The 19,460-nt window shown below is 38.4% G+C and overlaps 1 protein-coding gene across 1 annotated transcript in view; it reads right to left on the bottom strand.

Annotated features, from left to right (window-relative positions):
- Positions 1-2,207: 2,207 nt before the first annotated feature.
- Positions 2,208-19,460, bottom strand: part of GTF2H1 (general transcription factor IIH subunit 1) — a 37,465-nt gene continuing 20,212 nt past the window's right edge. The window contains exons 8-15 of the mRNA XM_060606165.3: positions 19,200-19,327; positions 19,003-19,090; positions 14,835-14,923; positions 14,335-14,452; positions 10,709-10,799; positions 10,124-10,239; positions 8,504-8,596; positions 2,208-3,207 (exon numbers count right to left, since the gene is read on the bottom strand). Coding sequence (XP_060462148.1) covers positions 3,121-3,207; positions 8,504-8,596; positions 10,124-10,239; positions 10,709-10,799; positions 14,335-14,452; positions 14,835-14,923; positions 19,003-19,090; positions 19,200-19,327 — 810 coding nt within the window. The 3' untranslated portion in view covers positions 2,208-3,120. The remainder of the gene's footprint in view (positions 3,208-8,503; positions 8,597-10,123; positions 10,240-10,708; positions 10,800-14,334; positions 14,453-14,834; positions 14,924-19,002; positions 19,091-19,199; positions 19,328-19,460) is intronic.

Consider the following 19,460-nt stretch of genomic DNA (forward strand, 5'->3'; position numbering starts at 1 on the left):
AGATGTTAAAGCATTCTTTTAATTTTTCAGACTGAAGTGGGGGTCACAATGTAGCTATTCATTTTGCAGTGTAAGTCCAAAGCAGACTAGTACTACTGACTTCCTGCTTCTCTCAGGGAGAAACTCATTCTCCTAAAGCAGGACGTGCTGTATTACATTTTGCAGCCCTCTGGACCCATCAGGCAGACTAACTCCATACTATGATTTGCCAGAAAAGCAACGCAGAATAGAATCAGACAGGCAGGAATAGCAGGGCAGTCATAAGAAAAACTAATCAATGGAGCTGTGGGTTGGGGAATAAAAGCTTCCAACTTCACAAGCATCTTATCCCTAAGGGACTTGCAGCTTGCAGTTTGGGGCAAATCCCAGCTCTGCCACTTATTGGCTGTGTGTACCTGGGTAAATTACATAACATCTAAACCATTTCTAATTTGTAAAATAACCTGTAGCACCTACCTGCGTCACTGGTTACTGTGGGAATGAAGTGTGACATAGCAGGAAAGGTATTATCGTTTTCCACAATGGGAAGGTAGGAAAATAATAGGGCTAAACAGCTGCCAAGATTCACTCTGAAAAGAGTCCAAAGATCAAATACTTTATTATTTTTATTTTTTTAATGTTTATTTTTTTTGAGAGAGAGAGAATGTGAGTGGGGGAGGGGCAGAGAGCAAGCCAGAGAGAGAGCGCGAGAGCTAGCGAGTGAGACAGAAAGAGAATACCAAGCAGGCTCTGTGTTGTCAGTGCAGAGCCTGATGTGTGGCTTGATCCCACAAACTATGAGGTAATGACCTGTGATGAAATCAAAGAATTGGATGTATAACCCACCGAGCTGCCCAGGCGCCCCCAAGTATCAAATACTTTAAATGCAAGCTAGACATGAAATTGACTGTTAACTCTGGTGAAATCGCCCTTAAATCCTTTATTTCCTGTGAGACTTGGTCACATACATTAGGAATGTCTTTACCCAACCCCTCCTATTTACCAGAACTACACTATAATTTGGACATAGTTTCTAGTCTGGATTGTTCCAAAGGCCTTTTAGGTTTGGCCTTCCTAACTGCCAGACTTTTTATCTATAGACCAACCAACCCAGACTCTCATAAAAACAACTTACTCAAAGTTTTCTCTGACATAACCCATGCCGAATGGAGAAGGTCTGAATTTCTTACCTTGGCATACACAGCTATTTGCAACTTGATTTAAACTGATTATCCCAGTCACTTACTTGTCACTCTCAACCCTCCAATCTAACAAACACACTGGGGTCTTTCCAAGGCCTCACACTTTTATCATGCTTTTCTCTATTCAATATTTAGTAAAGCCTACCCAGTTCTCCAAAATGGTTTCTTTCTTCAGTCTCCGTTACATTTATCACTTAATCTTTAACAGAGCATTTTATTTGTTTATACCTGCCTTTCCCAACGGACATACTCTTCTATTTCAAACATTTTTCTACCTGCTCCATTGTTATTGCTTAGAGTAGCTGTAGTGATAATACACTTGAAAAGCACTTTGTAAAACTGTAAGGTGTAAGGGATTACACCATTACTATATTGATCTGAAGGAGAGATGGGAAGACTGAAGCCAAAAGGGATGTTGCCCCTTTTCCTTTACTAGTTCAATGTCCAGGTTTTTGACCTGCTGTAGCCATTATATGAAAGATAATCAGGATTTCCAGTTACGGAATCGATCAGCCACAAGGATGAAAGGTACAGCATACGGAATAGTCAATGGTACTGTAATAAATGGTGACAGACGGTAGCTACACGTGTGGTGAACAAATAGCATAACATGTAGAGTTGCAGAATCCCTATACTGTAAACCTGAAACGAATATAATATTGTAGGTCAACTACACTTCAATAAAAAAGTTTTTTTTTAAATAACAGAAGAAAAAAAATAAAATGAGCTTGTACAATGGCTTTAAGAGTAGCCCACCCACGTAAATATAACATGTGAGAAACCATAAGATGTCTTAATAGTTAAAGGAGTATCTATAAAAAAGTTTTACTTTTTTCTGTAATTTTTAATACAAGACATCTAAAATCTAGATAAACAGTGAGTTGATCCTATTAGGAACAAAATATGGCATGATTCCAGAAACAAGAATGAAACTTTTTTTTTTTCTTTTGCCATTTAGGCTTTTCAGTCACTATGCAATGATTATCGATTCGCCAAGGACAGTAACAGATACTCGAGAAAAGGAGATATGAGAAACATCTTTTATTTTTTTCTAAAGAGGTGAAAATAAGTAAGATTTCTTATATTTCTCACTCATAAGATTTTTAAACTCTTAAAAATGCAATTTCCTCTTTTCAAAGCACATGCCATCTTAAAAAAAAATCTTAGCAATGTACATTTGCACTCAAAGAAAAACATGCAGCGCCATTGTCTTCTGACAAAAATCTGCATAAAAAATCCCACGCAACTTTCTGCAAATATGTTCCCTCTTAATCATTTAGGGACTCCAAACCACAAACATTCAGTGCAACATTTATTGTTTCTTATTTCCGTAGGAAACACAGGACCAATATGATGTCTTCTGACTACAACTGTTTCCTGATGGTTGAGCAACAGTCTCCTGCTTTAAAGTACTCTCTTTAACTTGCTGATGTCAGGTACGACTAGAATTCAGTACAACTTGAGGATCCAAGTGGAGGATGGAGGAGAAATACTTAAGGTGTACCCTGTGCCATAAACTTAAGAAAAAAATTTACAAAGAAAAAAAAAACACCTCAGATTTTATCAATGCACCCTTTTAAAAAGTTTTTTTTTTTTTTTAAATTTCTGAAAGCAGCTTAATGTGAATCAAAAGCAGTTCCTGAGTAACTGCAGTAAACAGTGTCTCTTTAAAATATATATATATATGTATATATATATATTTGCAACTTAGCTCATTTTGGTTCTGCCTTAATTTACCTCCCCAGCTTCGAGTTTAGTCACAGTTCCTTTCCTTTCAGTTCACAATGTGCAAGTACAACAGCATCAGCTCCGAGAGTTGGCATGGTGCAGATGTTTGTCACTGCTGTGTGATCATCGGCATGTCTCAGGCCAGGTTTCCAGAGTCACTGCAGGTCACAGTTCTCTTACTCTCACAAAACCTGTGAGAGTCACAGACACTTCACGTTTTCTTCATCAGACGCCGTGACTGCCACTTGTGGAGCTTGTTGTAGGCTGTCTGGAGCATCTCCTCTATGTGACTTACCAACTGAAAAACACAGCAAGAAACTTCAGCAATAACTGGGCAAAGGCTGGGGAAGTTAATGCTTCTGATCCAGATCTGGCACATACTTCAGTGTAGTTTCTATGCTCATTTCTATTACCCCAATGAGGCAAAGGGCAAGCCCTCTGTGAAGGTATTACCAGACCCATTTTGTATAAAAGGGAAGAGATGGTGGGAGAGGCTGGAAATTCACCTGCTCTATCTGGGTTGTAGTGTCTGCCCTGCCATTAAGCAGCTAAAGGACAACATGAAAGTTGAACCTGCCTGGAAAGTATATAAAAATAATTTACTTTACTGGATGGGCATAGTGGTTCCATAGTGCCAATTAGAAGAGATGAATGGCAAGCCCTCCTGTAAGACTGTACAGGTATATCTTGTTTTACTGTGCGAAGTTTTATTATGCTTCTCAGGAATGTTTTTTTTTATTCTCTCTCCAACAAACTGAAAGTTTGTGGCAACACTGCATCAAGCAAGTCTCTCAGCACCGTTTTACCAACAGCATTTGCTCACTTTCTGTCTCTGTGTCAGGTCACATTTTGGTAATTCTTGCAATATTTCAAACTTTTTCATTATTATTATGTTGTTACCCTAATCTGTGACTAGTGTGACTTTGATGTTTTTGCAATTGTTTTTGGGCACCACGAACCATGCCTGTAAGATGGTGAACTTAATAAATGTTGTGTGTATTCTGACTGCTCCACTGACCAGCCATTCCCCTCTCTCCCTTTCCTCAAGACTCCTTATTCCCTGGAACACAACAATATTGAAATCAGGCCAATGAATAATCCTACAGTAGCCTCTACATATTCAACTGAAAGGAAGAGTCACATGTTTCTCACTTTAAATCAGAAGCTAGAAATGATTAAGCTTAGTGAGGAAGGTGTGTTGAAAGCTGAGACGGGCTGAAAGCAAAGACTCCTGTGCCAGTTAGCCAAGCTGTGAATGCAAAAGAAAAGTTCTTGAAAAAAATTAAGTGTTATTCCAGTGAACACATGAAATGAAAAGAAAGCAATACAGTCTTATAGCTGATATGGAGAAAGTTTTAGTGGTCTGGATAAAAACTCCAACCAGCCACAACATGCCCTTTAGCCAAAGCCTAATCCAGAGCAATGCCCTAACTCTGTTCAAGGCTGAGAGAGGTGAGGAAGCTGCAGAAGAGAAGTCTGAAGCAGCAGAAGCTGGTTCCTGAGGTTTAAGGAAAGAAGACAACTCTGTAACAGACAAAAAAGTACAAGGTGAAGCAGCAAGTGCTGATGTAGAAACTGTAGTGCGTTATCCAGAAGACCTGGCTAAGATAATTAATGAAGGTAGCTACATTAAACAACAGATTTTCTTTTCTTTTCTTTTTTTTTTCCAACGTTTTTTATTTATTTTTGGGACAGAGAGAGACAGAGCATGAATGGGGGAGGGGCAGAGAGAGAGGGAGACACAGAATCGGAAACAGGCTCCAGGCTCCGAGCCATCAGCCCAGAGCCTGATGCGGGGCTCGAACTCACGGACCGCGAGATCGTGACCTGGCTGAAGTCGGACGCTTAACCGACTGCGCCACCCAGGCGCCCCAAACAACAGATTTTCAACACAGACAAAACAGCCTTCTATTGGAAGAGGCCATCTAGGACTTTCATAGTTAGAGAGGAGAAGTCAATACTTGGTTTCAAAACTCCAAAGAACAGGCTGATTCTCTTACCAGGAACTGATGCAGTTGGTGACTTTAAGTTTTAGCCAATGCTCATTTAACATTCTGATTATCCTTGGGCCCTTAAAAATTATGCTGTATCCCCTCTGCCTGTGCTCTATGAATGGAACAACAAAGCCTAGATGACAGCACATCTATTTATAACACGGTTTAGTGAATATTTACGGTCACTGTTGAGATCTCAGAAAAAGATTCCTTTCAAAATATTACTGGTCATTGACAATGCACCTGGCTACCCAAGAGCTCTGATGGAGACATGATGAACATTGTTTTTATGCCTGCTAACCCAACATTCATTCTGTAACCCATGAGTCAAGGAGTAATTTTGACTTTTAAGTCTTATTATTTAAGAAATACAATTCCTTAGGCTATAACTGCCATAGACAGTGATTCCTCTGATGGATCTGGGCAAAGTAAACTAAACACCTTCTGGAAAGGATTCACCATTCTAGATACCATTAAGAATATTTGTGACTCAGGGGGCACCTGGGTGGCTCAGTCGGTTGAGTGTCCGACTTCGTCTCAGGTCATGATCTCACAGCTCATGAGTTCAAGCCCCACGTCAGGCTCTGTGCTGACAGCTCAGAGCCTGGAGCCTGCTTCTGCTTCTGTGTCTCCCTCTCTCTCTGCCCTTAACCCACTGGCATTCTGTCTCTGTCTCTCTCAAAAATAATAATTTTAAAAAAATTAAAAAAAAAAAAAAAAAAGAATATTTGTGACTCAGGACGCCCAGGTGGCTCAGTTAAGTGTCCGACTTCAGCTCAGGTCATAATCTTGCGGTTTGTGATTTTGAGCCCCACTTCGGGCTCTGTACTGACAGCTCAGAGCCTGGAGCCTGCTTCGTATTCTGTGTCTCCCTCTTTCTCTACTCCTCCTCCCCCCTCTCAAAAATAAACAAACATTAAAAAAAAATTAAGAATATTTGTGACTCATGGAAAGAGGTCAAAGTATCAATATTAACAGGAATTTGGAAGAAGCTGATTCCAACCCTCATGGATAACTCTGAATGGTTCAAGACTTCAGTGGAGGAAGTAACTGCAAGCTGGTGGAAAAAGCAAGAGAACTAGAAATAAAAGTGGAGTCTGAGGACATGACTGAACTGCTGCCATCTCATGACAAAACCTGAACAGATGAGGAGTGGCTTCTTTTTTTTTTTAATGTTTATTTTTGAGAGACAGAGAGAGAGAGAGAGAGAGAGAGCGAGCAAGTGGGGGAGGGGCAGAGAGAGAGGGAGACACAGAATCCGAAGCAGGCTCCAGGCTCTGAGCTGTCAGCACAGGGCCCGACACAGGCCTCAAACTCACGAACTGCGAGATCATGACCCGAGTTGAAGTTCGGATGCTTAACCGACTGAGCCACCCAGGCACCCCAGGAGTTGCTTCTTAGGGCTGAACAAAGAAAGTAGTTTTTTGAGATGGAATCTACTCCTGGTTGAGGATGCAGTGAAGACTGTAGAAGTGACAACAGAGGATTTACAATATTACATAAACTTAGTTGATAAAGGAGCAAGCAGGGTTTGGGAGGGCTGACTCTGAATTTTGAAAGAAGTTCTACTGTAGGTGAAATGCTGTCAAATAGCGTGGCATGTTACCCAGAAATCATTTGCAAAAGAAGTGTCAATTGCTGTGGCAAACTTCACTGTTGTCTTGTTATTTTTTTAAATGTTTATTTTGAAAGAGAAAGACAGAGTACAAGCAGGGGAGGGGCATAGAGAGAGGGAGACACAGAATCTGAAGCAGGCTCCAGGCTATGAGCTGTCAGGACTCGAACTCACGAACCGTAAGATCATGTCCTGAGCCGAAGTCAGACACTCAACCAACTGAACCACCCAGGCACCCCTACTGTTGTCTTATTTCAAGAAATTTCCACGGCCACCCCAACCTTCAGCAACCACCACCTGATCAGTCAGCAGCCACCAACAGAGAGGTAAGGTGGATGGCAATTTTAGCAATAAAGTATTTTCTTATTAAGGTATGCACAATGTTTTTTTTTTTTTTTTACATGCAATGCTGTTGCACATTTAACAGACTGCACTACAGTGTAACCTAACTTCTACATGCACTAGGAAACAGAAAAATTCATTTGACTCACTTTACTTCAGTGGTGTGGAAACAAACCTGCAGTATTCTCCAAGTTAATGCCTGCACGTGGCCTCAGAATCCTTTTTACCATAGTGCTCCAGGCAGTTACAATCAAGAAAACACATGAACTGAAACCTATGTGTCACTCTTGCTCTGCTGTTGGGAAGATACTCCAAGTTTCTTTTCTGATTGTAAGTACTACCGTTATATTTTGAGAAAAATCACTGAGGACATTAGGGAATAAATACTTACTAAAAACCTTACTGATGAATTTTTCAGCTTTCAATGATAAAACTCCTCTTTTGATTATGCTACTTACTCAAATACTAAATCCTGAATTTGTATATACTCTTCTTGCCCAGTCATCTCAGAGAGGACTGCATAACAAATGAAAAACCATCTCGTGTGGTTGTTGTAGCCTTGCATTCAAAAAAATGTTAAAAAACCTGGGCACCAAGTGACGCTCTGCACTCACTACCTCACCCACAGCCCTGCCCTGCTGTAAGCCATCAGGGAAGGCGAAGGCAGACCATAAGGCAGCAACTGTACAGTTTACTGTTACAGAGTAGCAAGTCTGCCTTTCTTTGCAGGGTTGGGTTTGTGTTTGCTAGTCAGGTTTTCTAAATAATTATTTTTTTAGGAACATACACACGGGTTGTAAATCTATAAAGCAAAACACGGAGATGATTGGAGCACTTGGCTGGCTCAGTGGGTAGAACAGGCAGCTCGACCTTGGGGTTGTTGAGTTTGAGCCCCATGCTGGGGGCAGTTTACTTAAAAAAGAGAAAAACAAACAAAAACCATGGAGATGATTATGATAAATTCCTGATTAGTTGTAGTCTTGAAAGAGTGCGAAGGAGGGATAGGCAACTGGACAGGGAATACCTATGGGTACCGGTTTTGTTCCATTTCTTATGATTTGTTGGTAGATACTCGTTTCATTGTTTTATTTTATTTTATTTATTTTTTTTTTTTTAAATTTTTTTTTCAACGTTTTTTATTTATTTTTGGGACAGAGAGAGACATAGCATGAACGGGGGAGGGGCAGAGAGAGAGGGAGACACAGAATCAGAAACAGGCTCCAGGCTCTGAGCCATCAGCCCAGAGCCTGACGCGGGGCTCGAACTCATGGACCGTGAGATCGTGACCTGGCTGAAGTCGGACGCTTAACCGACTGCGCCACCCAGGCGCCCCTCGTTTCATTGTTTTAAAAAGTGTATGTATTTTATACACTCTTCTGAATATATGATGCATTTTACAATTAAAAAACAGTCCTGTGAGAGGTGCTTGGCTGGCTCAGTTGGGTCTTGATCTTGGGGTCGTGAGTTTGAGCCCTATGATGGGTGTAGAGATTGCTAAAAAAATAAAATAAACTTAAAAAAAATAATGAGTAACAGAAAAAAATAAGAGCCAATGTATCTACTCATTTACATGAAAACAAAGTTAATTTCATCATTTTGCTACACAGAGAATGAGAATCAGGCCAATCAGATTGTTGCCTTACGTTTGTGCTTAAATACTGTCTCCGAATTTTTTCTTGGAATGGGCAGAGCTTTGTAACTTGAAATCGTTCCAAATTACTTTTCATTTTCACTACCTAAAAAAAGATGAGAGAAATTAATAAAATACAGAGAAATCTCAAAGAACCTTTAAGAAGCAAGAGAAAAAGATACATAGGAAGGTTACTTTTTTTTTTTTAATACATTAATTGGCTTCAGGCAGAGAAGCAGTATCTACCACCCCTCAGAGATAATTAACACTTTGGTTCATAATTCATATCCCTCTCGATATTTTTTTGTATATGTGTATAAATGCATTTATTATACTGTTTTAAAATTTCACTTGGTTTAACGTGAACATCTTTCAATCATTAAATACTCATCTAAGTCACTGTTTAAAATGGATGCATTGTATTCAGTGTACGGGCATACCAAATGCTTCTTTAACCAAGCCCCTTCTGGCCAAGAGTTAGGCCAGTTCCACATCTTTTGGAGACAGTGGTAGAGGAACATCTCTACTGCTAAATATTTATAAATATTCTTAATTACTTCCTTAGGTTAAATTTCTGAGTGTTGAATTTCTGGATCAAACTTTTTTTTTAAAAGGTAGTATGAATAATAAAAGAAAGAACTCTTAGCAACTCAGCCATCACTGATCACTTAAAATTTTTTCTTTTAAAAATCATTGATAAAAAAAAAATAAAAAAAATAAAAATAAATAATTGATAAAAAAATGCTCTTTTGCTGTAGCGTTAAAGATGAACTTATTTGGGGCGCCTGGGTGGCTCGGTCGGTTGAGCGTCCGACTTCAGCTCAGGTCACGATCTCACGGTTCGTGAGTTCGAGCCCCGCGTCAGGCTCTGGGCTGATGGCTCAGAGCCTGGAGCCTGCTTCCGATTCTGTGTCTCCCTCTCTCTCTGCCCCTCCCCCATTCATGCTCTGACTCTCTCTGTCTCAAAAATAAAAAATAAAACATTAAAAAAAAAAAAAAAAAAAAAAAAAAAAAGATGAACTTATTTGAATACTAGTGAGTACGAAAATTTCCTCTTAGGTTTCCTGAACCACCCGCATTCTTTAGTGAGGGGCCTGTTAAAAGTCTCTTGCCTATTATTTTTAATGGGGTATTTACCGTTCTCTTAAGAAATGTTTATAAGAGTAATCTACATAGTTAAGCTATTACTATTAAAGCTGTAAATATTTTCCCACGTATCAACTGTCCTTTAATTGATTAAAAGGGTTTTAGTGTTAAACAGCTAGTGCTATATTTGTTGTCAATATAAGTTTGAATTTAATTACCTCTAAAAAATATACCAAATAAATAATTTTACTGATGTGATGTGTTTTGGATCTGTGTTCTTCAATTACTCCCAGTGGCTTAGAGGTAGACACAAGTTTTAAGACGTACAATCATAAGTTATAGAACTGGCCTGTATCTCAAATTTCTTCATCTATAAAATGGGTTTTAATACCTACCTCCATCAGGATGCTGAAGGCTTAAATTAACGTATGCAAGTGCTTATCCCAGTGTCTAGCACATGGTAAACAATACAATTTTCAAATTTCAAAACAGTATCTCGCTAAGTCACACCACCACTGAGCTGGCTGTGTTTGGAATTAATTCTGACCTTTTCTTCTAGGAATGGTGTATTAACGGGAAAGCAGGACCAGAAGTGCCGTAGAAGTTCCCCAACAGCCACATACAGGTGTTTCAACTCAGACTGAATATCATTTGGCACCATCTCTGTAGAAGAAACAAGAGGTCTATAGGATAAAGGTTATTTTTACATATGTATAGCTTCTGAAAGAACGACCACTCATAGAATAAATCTGAACGTGTGTTCTCGGCCAATGCCAAACCAGGATGTGCTATTCTGAGATAAGTTCCCGATTTTGTGGCTAACAGATCCCAGAGTTTAAATTCCCTTGGATTTTGGAGCAATTTTCAGATTTCCCTTTATTCTAAGAGGTGTAAAGTAAAAAAGAAGGCTTTTGGTATGCTATAGGGAGACTAGCAATGCACCACTCTTTGTACTATTAAGACAATTACGAAACCTAAGCTCTTGTCTAAATAGATCTCAGGATCTATATGCACAAAAACAAAAATTTCAGAAAGCTCCAAACAAAAACCAATGTAACTTCAGCATTCCTCTCAAGCTGCTCTTTAGAGCTCATTTAAGTAAAGGGGCAGCAACAGAAAGCCCAGCACATACGGTTTATGGCTTGCTGTGTCCCTCCCTGCATAAGTGCTCCTCCAGGTGACAGTGTTGTGATAGTACTGCTGGCAGCACTACTTGAGAGAACCTGCAAGAAGCGAAGACACAGAAAGTGATTTCCTCTTCCTGTCATCTTTCTTACCTAACATTTCAGTTTTACAGCAAAATGGTCAGTGCATCTTTACTCCGGCATAAACACATAATCTACAGCAACTAGAGTGAACTACTTTGTGTGAGGCCAGAAACACAGTGTGCATAGAAACAGAATAACTACCAATCTTCCAGTAATGCCTGGCACATCTTTAGACCCCAAAAGTCACACTTTGGCCCTTCTTAAGTACCAACTCAACTTGTGAGCTCTACAACTGAAGCTAAAACTGAGCTTAAGAAAACAACTAAAACAACATGTTAACATGTATACTTACTGGCAGCTAGGGGGAAGAAAGAGAAAAGTCAACAGAGCAGAAATATATCATTTGTAGTTTTCCAAGGAAGTGAATACTTAACCAAAAGGGGCAAAAACACACTCCCCACTGTATCAGTATCAACAGGAAAATAATTCACATATCTATTCAGTGAGTGCCTAACAAGTGCCAGGCACTGTGGTTATAGAGGAACAAGTCATTTGTTGAATAGCTCAAGTGCAGGGTTACCCTCTCTAAGGCTTTTCAATGGAGTTTTTATTAAGTAGAAATCCATGATATATGGACTGGGTGAAAACAAAATTTCAACTTGGTGTAAGAGTACAGGATATGACCACCACAAGTTAAGGGGACATGGGAGTTCATGTTATTCCTATCTACTTTTGTCAGAAATTTTATAATGCTTTGGAACTAGAAGCTTCTGTGATTGCTGAGCTGGCGGACTAGCCACAGGCCGTACTCAGGTATATACACCCAGACAATTGATTTCTTGGGCCTTCCTGACTCAATTCATGTGTCTCAGATATGAAATCATTTTTGGCATGCAGGGTGAGTATGGGGAAGAATTTAAGTATCTAGGATTGACCACAGCTTGAAAAAGTTAGGAGGATCTACTTAGGCCCAAGGGCCAGATGCTGGGTTACACTACAGATGAAAAAAAGGAGTCAAATTATCCCACAATTGTTATGTGTACATATATGAACATATATGTATTTCCTAGCTCTGTTCGCGGAGGGAGGGGACGATAAACCAGTAGCAAATGACACCCCAACAGCAACCAGTACACCACACCCAGATCTTGGGTTTCTAAGTGTACCCAACCTTAAAAAAGATTCTGTGGCTGGGGCAGGGCAAGCATAAGATGAACCTGGAACATCTATCTCATCGTTCCATAAAGTAAGGTACTCAAAAGGAGGTGCTCAAAAATTGATGAGGACATTGTCAGAAAGATATAGGAGCCAGTGTGAAGGGTGTGGGAAGGGTCTGATTGCAAAGAGGCACGGGTACATTTTTGGGGGTGACAAATTTTTTTTTTTTAATTGTGTCAGTGGTTACACAACTGTGTTTATTAAAATTTGCAGAAGAGACAAAAAAGGTACATTTAACTATGTAAATTATACTTTAGTTTAACAAAAAGACAGCAACAGTTCATAACCCACAAAATAATGTAAAAACCCATGAGTCCATTCTGTTATAAATAAACACAGAAGGAAAGGGAAGCTCTTTGTCTTAGCAAAGTGTCAACTGACAAATGTAGAAGGGATGATGGAATCAGAAAATCACCACTTCACCACCACCACCACAGAAGTAAGTGTTTTGTAAGAATCATCAACGGATTCTAAAAAACTAGTGGGTAAAAGTTTGATAGGAAATAGAATATTTATATGGTCTTAAAATATCTCTCAAGATACTCATTACAGAGGGAAAAATATTAACTTTTTGGTGGAAAAACCAGATAGATACTACCCTACCCAAGTGATCAAAAGTTAGGACAAATTAAGTATGTGCCTCCTGATACGATACACTGAGGATGACACATCATTTCTATGGTATTCTTGCCCAAAATGCTTAATGTGAATCCAGTCATGAGGAAACATTAGAGAAACTCAAAGTGAAGGTATTTTACAAAAACTGGCTTTTATTCAAATATCAAGATCATGAAAAACAAAAAGAGATTGAAAAACGATACCATTTCACCTTATTTTATTTATTTATTTATTTATTTTTAAAATGATACCATTTTAAAAGAGACTAAAAAACATGAGAACTAAATGCAACTCAATGAACTTGACTTGGATGCTGGACCAAGAAAAAAAAAGTTTTCTTTTGCTCCAAGGGACACTGGTAGTACAACTGGTGAAATTTTTGTTAAGACTTATAGGCTGGATAATAATACTTTATCAATGTTAGGGGCACGTGGGTGGCTGAGTCGGTTAAGCGTCTCACTTCAGCTCAGGGCATCATCTTGTGACTTGGGAGTTTGAACCCCATGTCAGGCTCTCTGCTCTCAGCATGGAGCCTGCTTTGGATCCTCTGTCTCCCTCTCTCTATGCCCCTAACCTGCTTGCACTCTCTCAAAAATAAACAAACATTAAAAAAAAAAATTCTTTATCAATGTTAACTTATCGTTTCTGTAATTGTACTGTGTTATTTATGAGAATGTCTTGTTTTAGGAAATACACACTGAAATATTTGAGTTTCTATCTCAAAACAGCCAGAAAACATTTTTTTGCAACTTTCTGTAAGTAAAAAAAATAAGTTCCAATATGTGGTAAGCACTACAAGACAGATGTAAACTCTGATTCAGAGTTTACAAAAATAGACAAAAGATGTGCCCCAGCCCCCCACCCCCCCCCCCCCCCCCACCTCCAAAACTTGTTACTGGGCATGCTGAGGATTGCTTTACAGAGACAATGTAATTTGAGTTCAGTTTTGAATAATTATGATTAGGTCCTCAGGGTCAGGAAACAGGCTAAGAGAGAAAGTATGACTTTGTTTCTATGACTTTGTTTGGGCAGTTTTGTGTGTTAGGCTGGAGAGAGGATTCTTGGTTGTGTGTGGAAAGGAATGGTGGAAATGCAGCTGGAGATGTGGGTTCGGGCCAGATGTAAAGATTCTGGCACACCAGATAAGGCATTCAGACAATAACTATAGCAACAAAAGGGGCCAGTAAAGGATTTAAGCTACAGGGTGATAAATTTGTTTTTAGAAAGAGAACTTGTAGTGGCATTGTGGAAAACTACTCAGGTTTGCTTAAACCAAGGTGATAGGAGTCAAGAAATAATGAAGAATGGACAGAACTTGCTGATCCATGTAAGTATGAATAAGAGCAGGGAAAAATAAAGACTAGATAATAAGATCTATTTTATATACTCTAGTTTAAGGTCATGCAAAATATTTAGACAGTGATATCCACAAGTTTTCTGGAAATCTGGGAAATTTCCCCAGCAACACTATGTATACGGAAGGGAAAAAATTGGCACAAAACTCATTATCTTATTTTTCATTACCACCTTAACTTCAGATGCTTCTTGAATATGCCAAATACCTTTTTCTTCCTACCTCTTTTTTTCAGTTTATTTAGTGGCAATATGTCTTTAAACGCAATTAAAACAGTTTATATAATTCAATGTGTTTGTCCTCATAAACTGAGGAAATAACTAAGGGAACTTTGGTTTTCAAACAGTACAAGTCACCTACCTGAGTTAATTTGGGTGTATAAGCTTCCATTTCTTGCCTAATACTTTGAAAAGAATTAATAATGTCCTGACTTGTTGCATACTGTAGTGACTGGATTGGAGTTGGACCATGATAATACCTGAAGATTAGCAAGGAAGAAAGAAATGACTCATAACACAGAATAAAGGCACGTAACATTTGTCCTTCAAATATTTTAGCAGTCTCAATATAACATTATCCCCAAAGCAAAAAATAATATAAGCTAAATAGATTTCAATAAAGTAACTTAATTCCTATATGGGCAGTAAGCAAACAGTACAGAGAACACATTTTTATCTTGGCTTTGATCATTTAGCATCCTTTTCTGAAATGCACAAAGTAAATTCTCAAAGAAAAAGATAATATATTTTTATGGTAAAGTGATTTAAAACTGGAGTGCTATACTTGCAGAATATACTCTGCAGTGACTTGTGTTATAAAACTATTGTGTCTCAGGTTAATTTAATATTGACCAAACTTACCTATCTGACTTCTTGAGGTTTAGTGCAATTGTTTTTATGGAATTATTTTTTCCCAAGTCTTCATATTCAATGGACTCTTGTAACTTCGCCTATAATTATTAACACAGCACTTTATATGGAAACTTTTCCTTACTAGAGTAATGAACATGATTGAAAAAGTACAACTCTACAGAGAGTAAAATATGAAGTCTTCCCACCATGAGCTTCAGTTCCTAGAGATAACTGCTCTACAATTGGTTGAACTCATTTTCTTACCAACCATTTACAGAATACCTGTTTTCCTACACTCTGACCATATTATTACTGAACCTTTAATTTTTAATAGTCTGGCAGATGAAAATGGTATCTTTTACTATTTTTCCACCACATAAGACTATTTTTTTTTTCCTAAGTAGACTTCACACCCAGCACAGAGCCCAATTCAGTGCTTGAATTCACGACCCTGAGATCAAGACCTGAGCGGAGGTCAAGAGTCGGACACTTAACTGATTGAGCCACCCAGGCGGCCAAAAGACTAATTTATTAGAAGTGTTGTAAATACGTTTTCTTCCAATTGGGCGTTTTTTGGTTTTAACTATCCCTTTTTTGCTTATTCTTCTGTGGATTAATTTTCTGCTTAAATCTTTGATCCACTTAGAATTTATTTTGGAATAAGAAGTAAGGCAGGGAATCTGAGCTTCTTTTTACTAAATTATTAGTCAGTCCTCTTAACACTCATTTGTAGAATAATCTGTCTTGTCCCATTAATCCTGAAATATCATGTTTATCATATATATATTTAATTCTTCCATGTATTTGGGTTTACTTCTGTACTCTTTACTTTGTTTTGCTCATCTTCCTCCTGTACTAGTAACAAACTGCTAAACTTCTACAGCCTACTTTATAAGACACAAGAAAGCAATCTACATGGACATTTGTGAAAATAATTCTACAACATTTCAGCCTTTACACAGCAATGAAACCTTTCTTTTTTAGTTTTATTTTCTTAACGTTTATTCATTTTTGAGAGACAGAGAGGGACAGACTGTGAGCGGAGTAGGGGCAGAGAGAGAGGGAGACACAGAGACCAAAGCAGGCTCCAGGCTCTGAGCTGTCAGCACAGAGCCCAACACGGGGCTTGAACTCACAAACTGTGAGATTGTGACCTGAGCTGAAGTCGGACACGCAACTGACTGAGCCACCCAGGTGCCCCTTTAACAATGAAACCTTCTGGTCAACCCTCACCTGTAGCTACCAGGACTAGGATCAAAACCTTTAGGTTATTAAGTAACTCTCAAAAAGGATTTGAAACTTAGTATTTTAAAGTGTCCCTATTTTGACAGTCTGAATAGTCCTCTTGTAGTTTAGGAACAGACCTGACGGTAGAATATTCAAAGTAACACATTCATCAGCCCCATTTTTTACTACTTTCTCAACTCTATACCCTTCAGCTAAATTCAAGGCATACCAATATCTTCATTACTTTCCATGTATGTCAAGCTCATTTCTACCCCTGCTGTTGCCTAAGTCATGTCCCTCCCTAACCTCCCATAACAACCCAAATCCTAAACCTCTGCTAAGGCCTCGTTAGGCATCCTGACTCACATACCTAAATGAAAAATCTATAAAGTAAGGACTTTGTCTATCACTACTTCTGAATCGCTCATTCTTTAAGACCCTTTTGCAGAACATAGAGCAGACTATTTCAAACTACTGATTTGAAAGAAGAGTAATATTGAATATTGTGAAAATGTAACAAACTATGACTTTTGACAACTCTTTAATTACCAAGAATCAAATGTACTTAGTGCACAGTATTGCAAAGAGTGTCACTTCCTGTATTTCTCCTTAAACTCCTCTCTATAACTTCCATTTCATTTTTTATTTTATTAACGTTTATTTACTTATTTGGAGAGAGAGCGCATGCATGCATGTGAGGGGGAGAGTGAGAGCGAGAGAATCCTAAGCAGACTTCCACACAGTTAGTGTGGAGCCTAATGAGGGCTTGATCTCACTAATCGTGAGACTATGTGACCCGAGCCGAAATTAATGGTCACTCAACTGAGTTCAGTCAACTGACTGAGCCACCCAACCTCCCCTGTAACTTTAATTTTCCTTTCACTTTTCTTAGTCGATTATTTATGGCTTCAATAAGTATTTTTTAAAGGAGTACACCAAGTGATGATCACCAAGCATTGTACGTAAGTGCTGAATCACTAAATTGTACACCTAAAACTAGTATTACATTGTATGTTAACTAACAGGAATTTAAATAAAAACTTGGGGTGCCAAGGTGGCTCAGTCGGTTAAGCATTCAACTTCAGGTCATGATCTTGCAGTTCATGGGTTCAAGCCCTATGTAGGGCTCTGTTGACAGCTCAGAGCCTGGAGCCTGCTGCAGATTTTGTGTCTCCTTCTCTCTCACTCCTGCCCCGCTCATGCTCTCTCTCTCAAAAATAAATAAACATTTAAAAAAATAGTTAAAAACTTAAGAAAAAAAAATATTTTCTTGGGTTTGTTAATTTTAAAAGTGTATATGCCTGTAAAAACATATTAAGTTACTGAAACATGAACTCAAGTTAAAAATCACCCATAATCCCTTTATGGAAAGATAAGCCCTTAGCGTATATTTCTGAGGTCCTTTTTAAAAAGTTCTTAAAGTTTTTTTTACATATGAAATTGTGTCACACAGTCTGATCTGTGAACTTCTTATTTAATTCATTAATTTTTATTCTGGTTCCTATTGTAAATAACACTACTATACTTTTTTTTTTCACATTTACTTTTATTTATTTTGAGAGACATACAGAGCAAGTGGGGGACGGGCAGAGAGAGAGGGAGACAAATCCTAAGCATACTCCACAGTGTCAGCACAGAGCCCGATGCAGGGCTTGAATTCACACAACGGGCGATCATGACCTGAATCAAAGTCAAGAGTCAGACGCTCGACCAACTGAGCCACCCAGGCACCCCACAATTACTATACCTTATTTTGAAATTGTTCTTTTGATTTCGTCTTCCCTATAGACACTGAACGCTGAGAATAAGAACTGTTAAATTCATTTTTGTTTCCCACCCTTTAGTATTTTAGGCAACTCAAAAATGGTTTCTTGGGTGCCTGGGTGGCTCAGTCAGTTGAGCCTCTGACTCTTGATTCTGGGTCAGATCATGATCTCATGGTTCGTGAGATCAAGCCCTACATTTGGCTCTGCACTGAAAGCATGGAGCCTGCTTGGGATTCTCTCTCTCTCTCTCTCTCTCTCTCTCTCTCTCTGTCCCTCTCTCATGCATGTACGTACTCTCTCTCTCAAAATAAACAATTAAAAAAATTGGTGTCTTTAATTTTTTATGAACTACACTACTGTTATGGTAAATGTGAACTCCTTTCAATTCAGTAGGTCATGAATCCTTTTCAAGTTATTCATGGCTGCATCGATCTACATTGTTTGGACACACCACAGATATTATTAGGATATTTGCTATTTTCTCTATTATAGTACTGTAATGAATATTTATATCTAAATATTTGCACATCTTTACCTTTTTAAATAAGTGTCCAAAATGAAATGCTGTCCCAAAATAGACAGGGCAATAAACCTTTAAAATTTTAATATATATTGCCTGATTGCCCTCTAAGAAAACTTTATCATATTCATTTTTTGTAATTGGGAAGGAACTTTAAAAAACTGAAAGAGTAGCTTGGCAAAGTTGCAAAGAAAGAAGAAATATGGAAGTAGACAATTGTGTCCTTATTCTCTCATAGCCCTAAATGATTTCTTCAATATCTAATGAGAACACATTTCTAGCTCTGAAATGCTAGGGTTAATATAAGGCCCAAACCCTATCTTCTAAAATCATATACACAGACCTTTAGTTTTTATTCTTGTCATATTGCCTTTGTTGACACTCTTGCCCACAACACAAACTGTATGTGTAGATGTGAAGGAAAAAAAGAGAAGAAAGCCAATAAAAACAGTGAATAGACAGGAGTTCATGGAAAGGTGGCTGGCAAGTTAAAACCAAGAAAGTGTTCTTTTAAGTGTTCTATAACTTATGCCAAACACCTAATGTCTCGACCAGAAGAACTGAGTCATTTTAAATAATCAAGGATCAACATAAAGTACTAGTAAGTTATACAAGGTTTCTGGAGAAACCTGAGTTCTAAACGTTCCACACTTTTTACTCATACCCTTTTGACTGCTGGTTGGAAGCAATCTGCATCTCCAGAATTTCCATCAATGCTGCTGGGCTCACCATTTTGTTCATTTTGTGCTTCTCTTAAAACAAAGTGGGAAAAATGTTAAAAATCACAAGCAGAGCAACAATACAACTCCATCTGGCTATCTTGAAAAGTCCAGTTATTGAACCTTTGCATGTATACTTAACTGTTTCCTGAGACCTGCTGCCAGGACCATGGCACTGTGATGGTTAAACCTCTTGATGATGGCAGCATTACTATTCTCCTTTATGGATTTGGAATTAGAAGCAGATGGCACAGAAGAAATGCCATAGCCCTAGGAGACATAATTTAGAGGATTAAAATTCAAAATAAAATTCTAGTTTTCTTACCCATTATGAGAGATATGCTAGCTGAAAAAATTGGATGATGGGACTTCATTAATTCTGAGAATTACTTAATTTTTACAG

This window comes from Panthera onca, chromosome D1 (assembly GCF_046562875.1).
Source record: "Panthera onca isolate mPanOnc1 chromosome D1, mPanOnc1 haplotype 2, whole genome shotgun sequence".
Taxonomy (NCBI): domain Eukaryota; kingdom Metazoa; phylum Chordata; class Mammalia; order Carnivora; family Felidae; genus Panthera; species Panthera onca.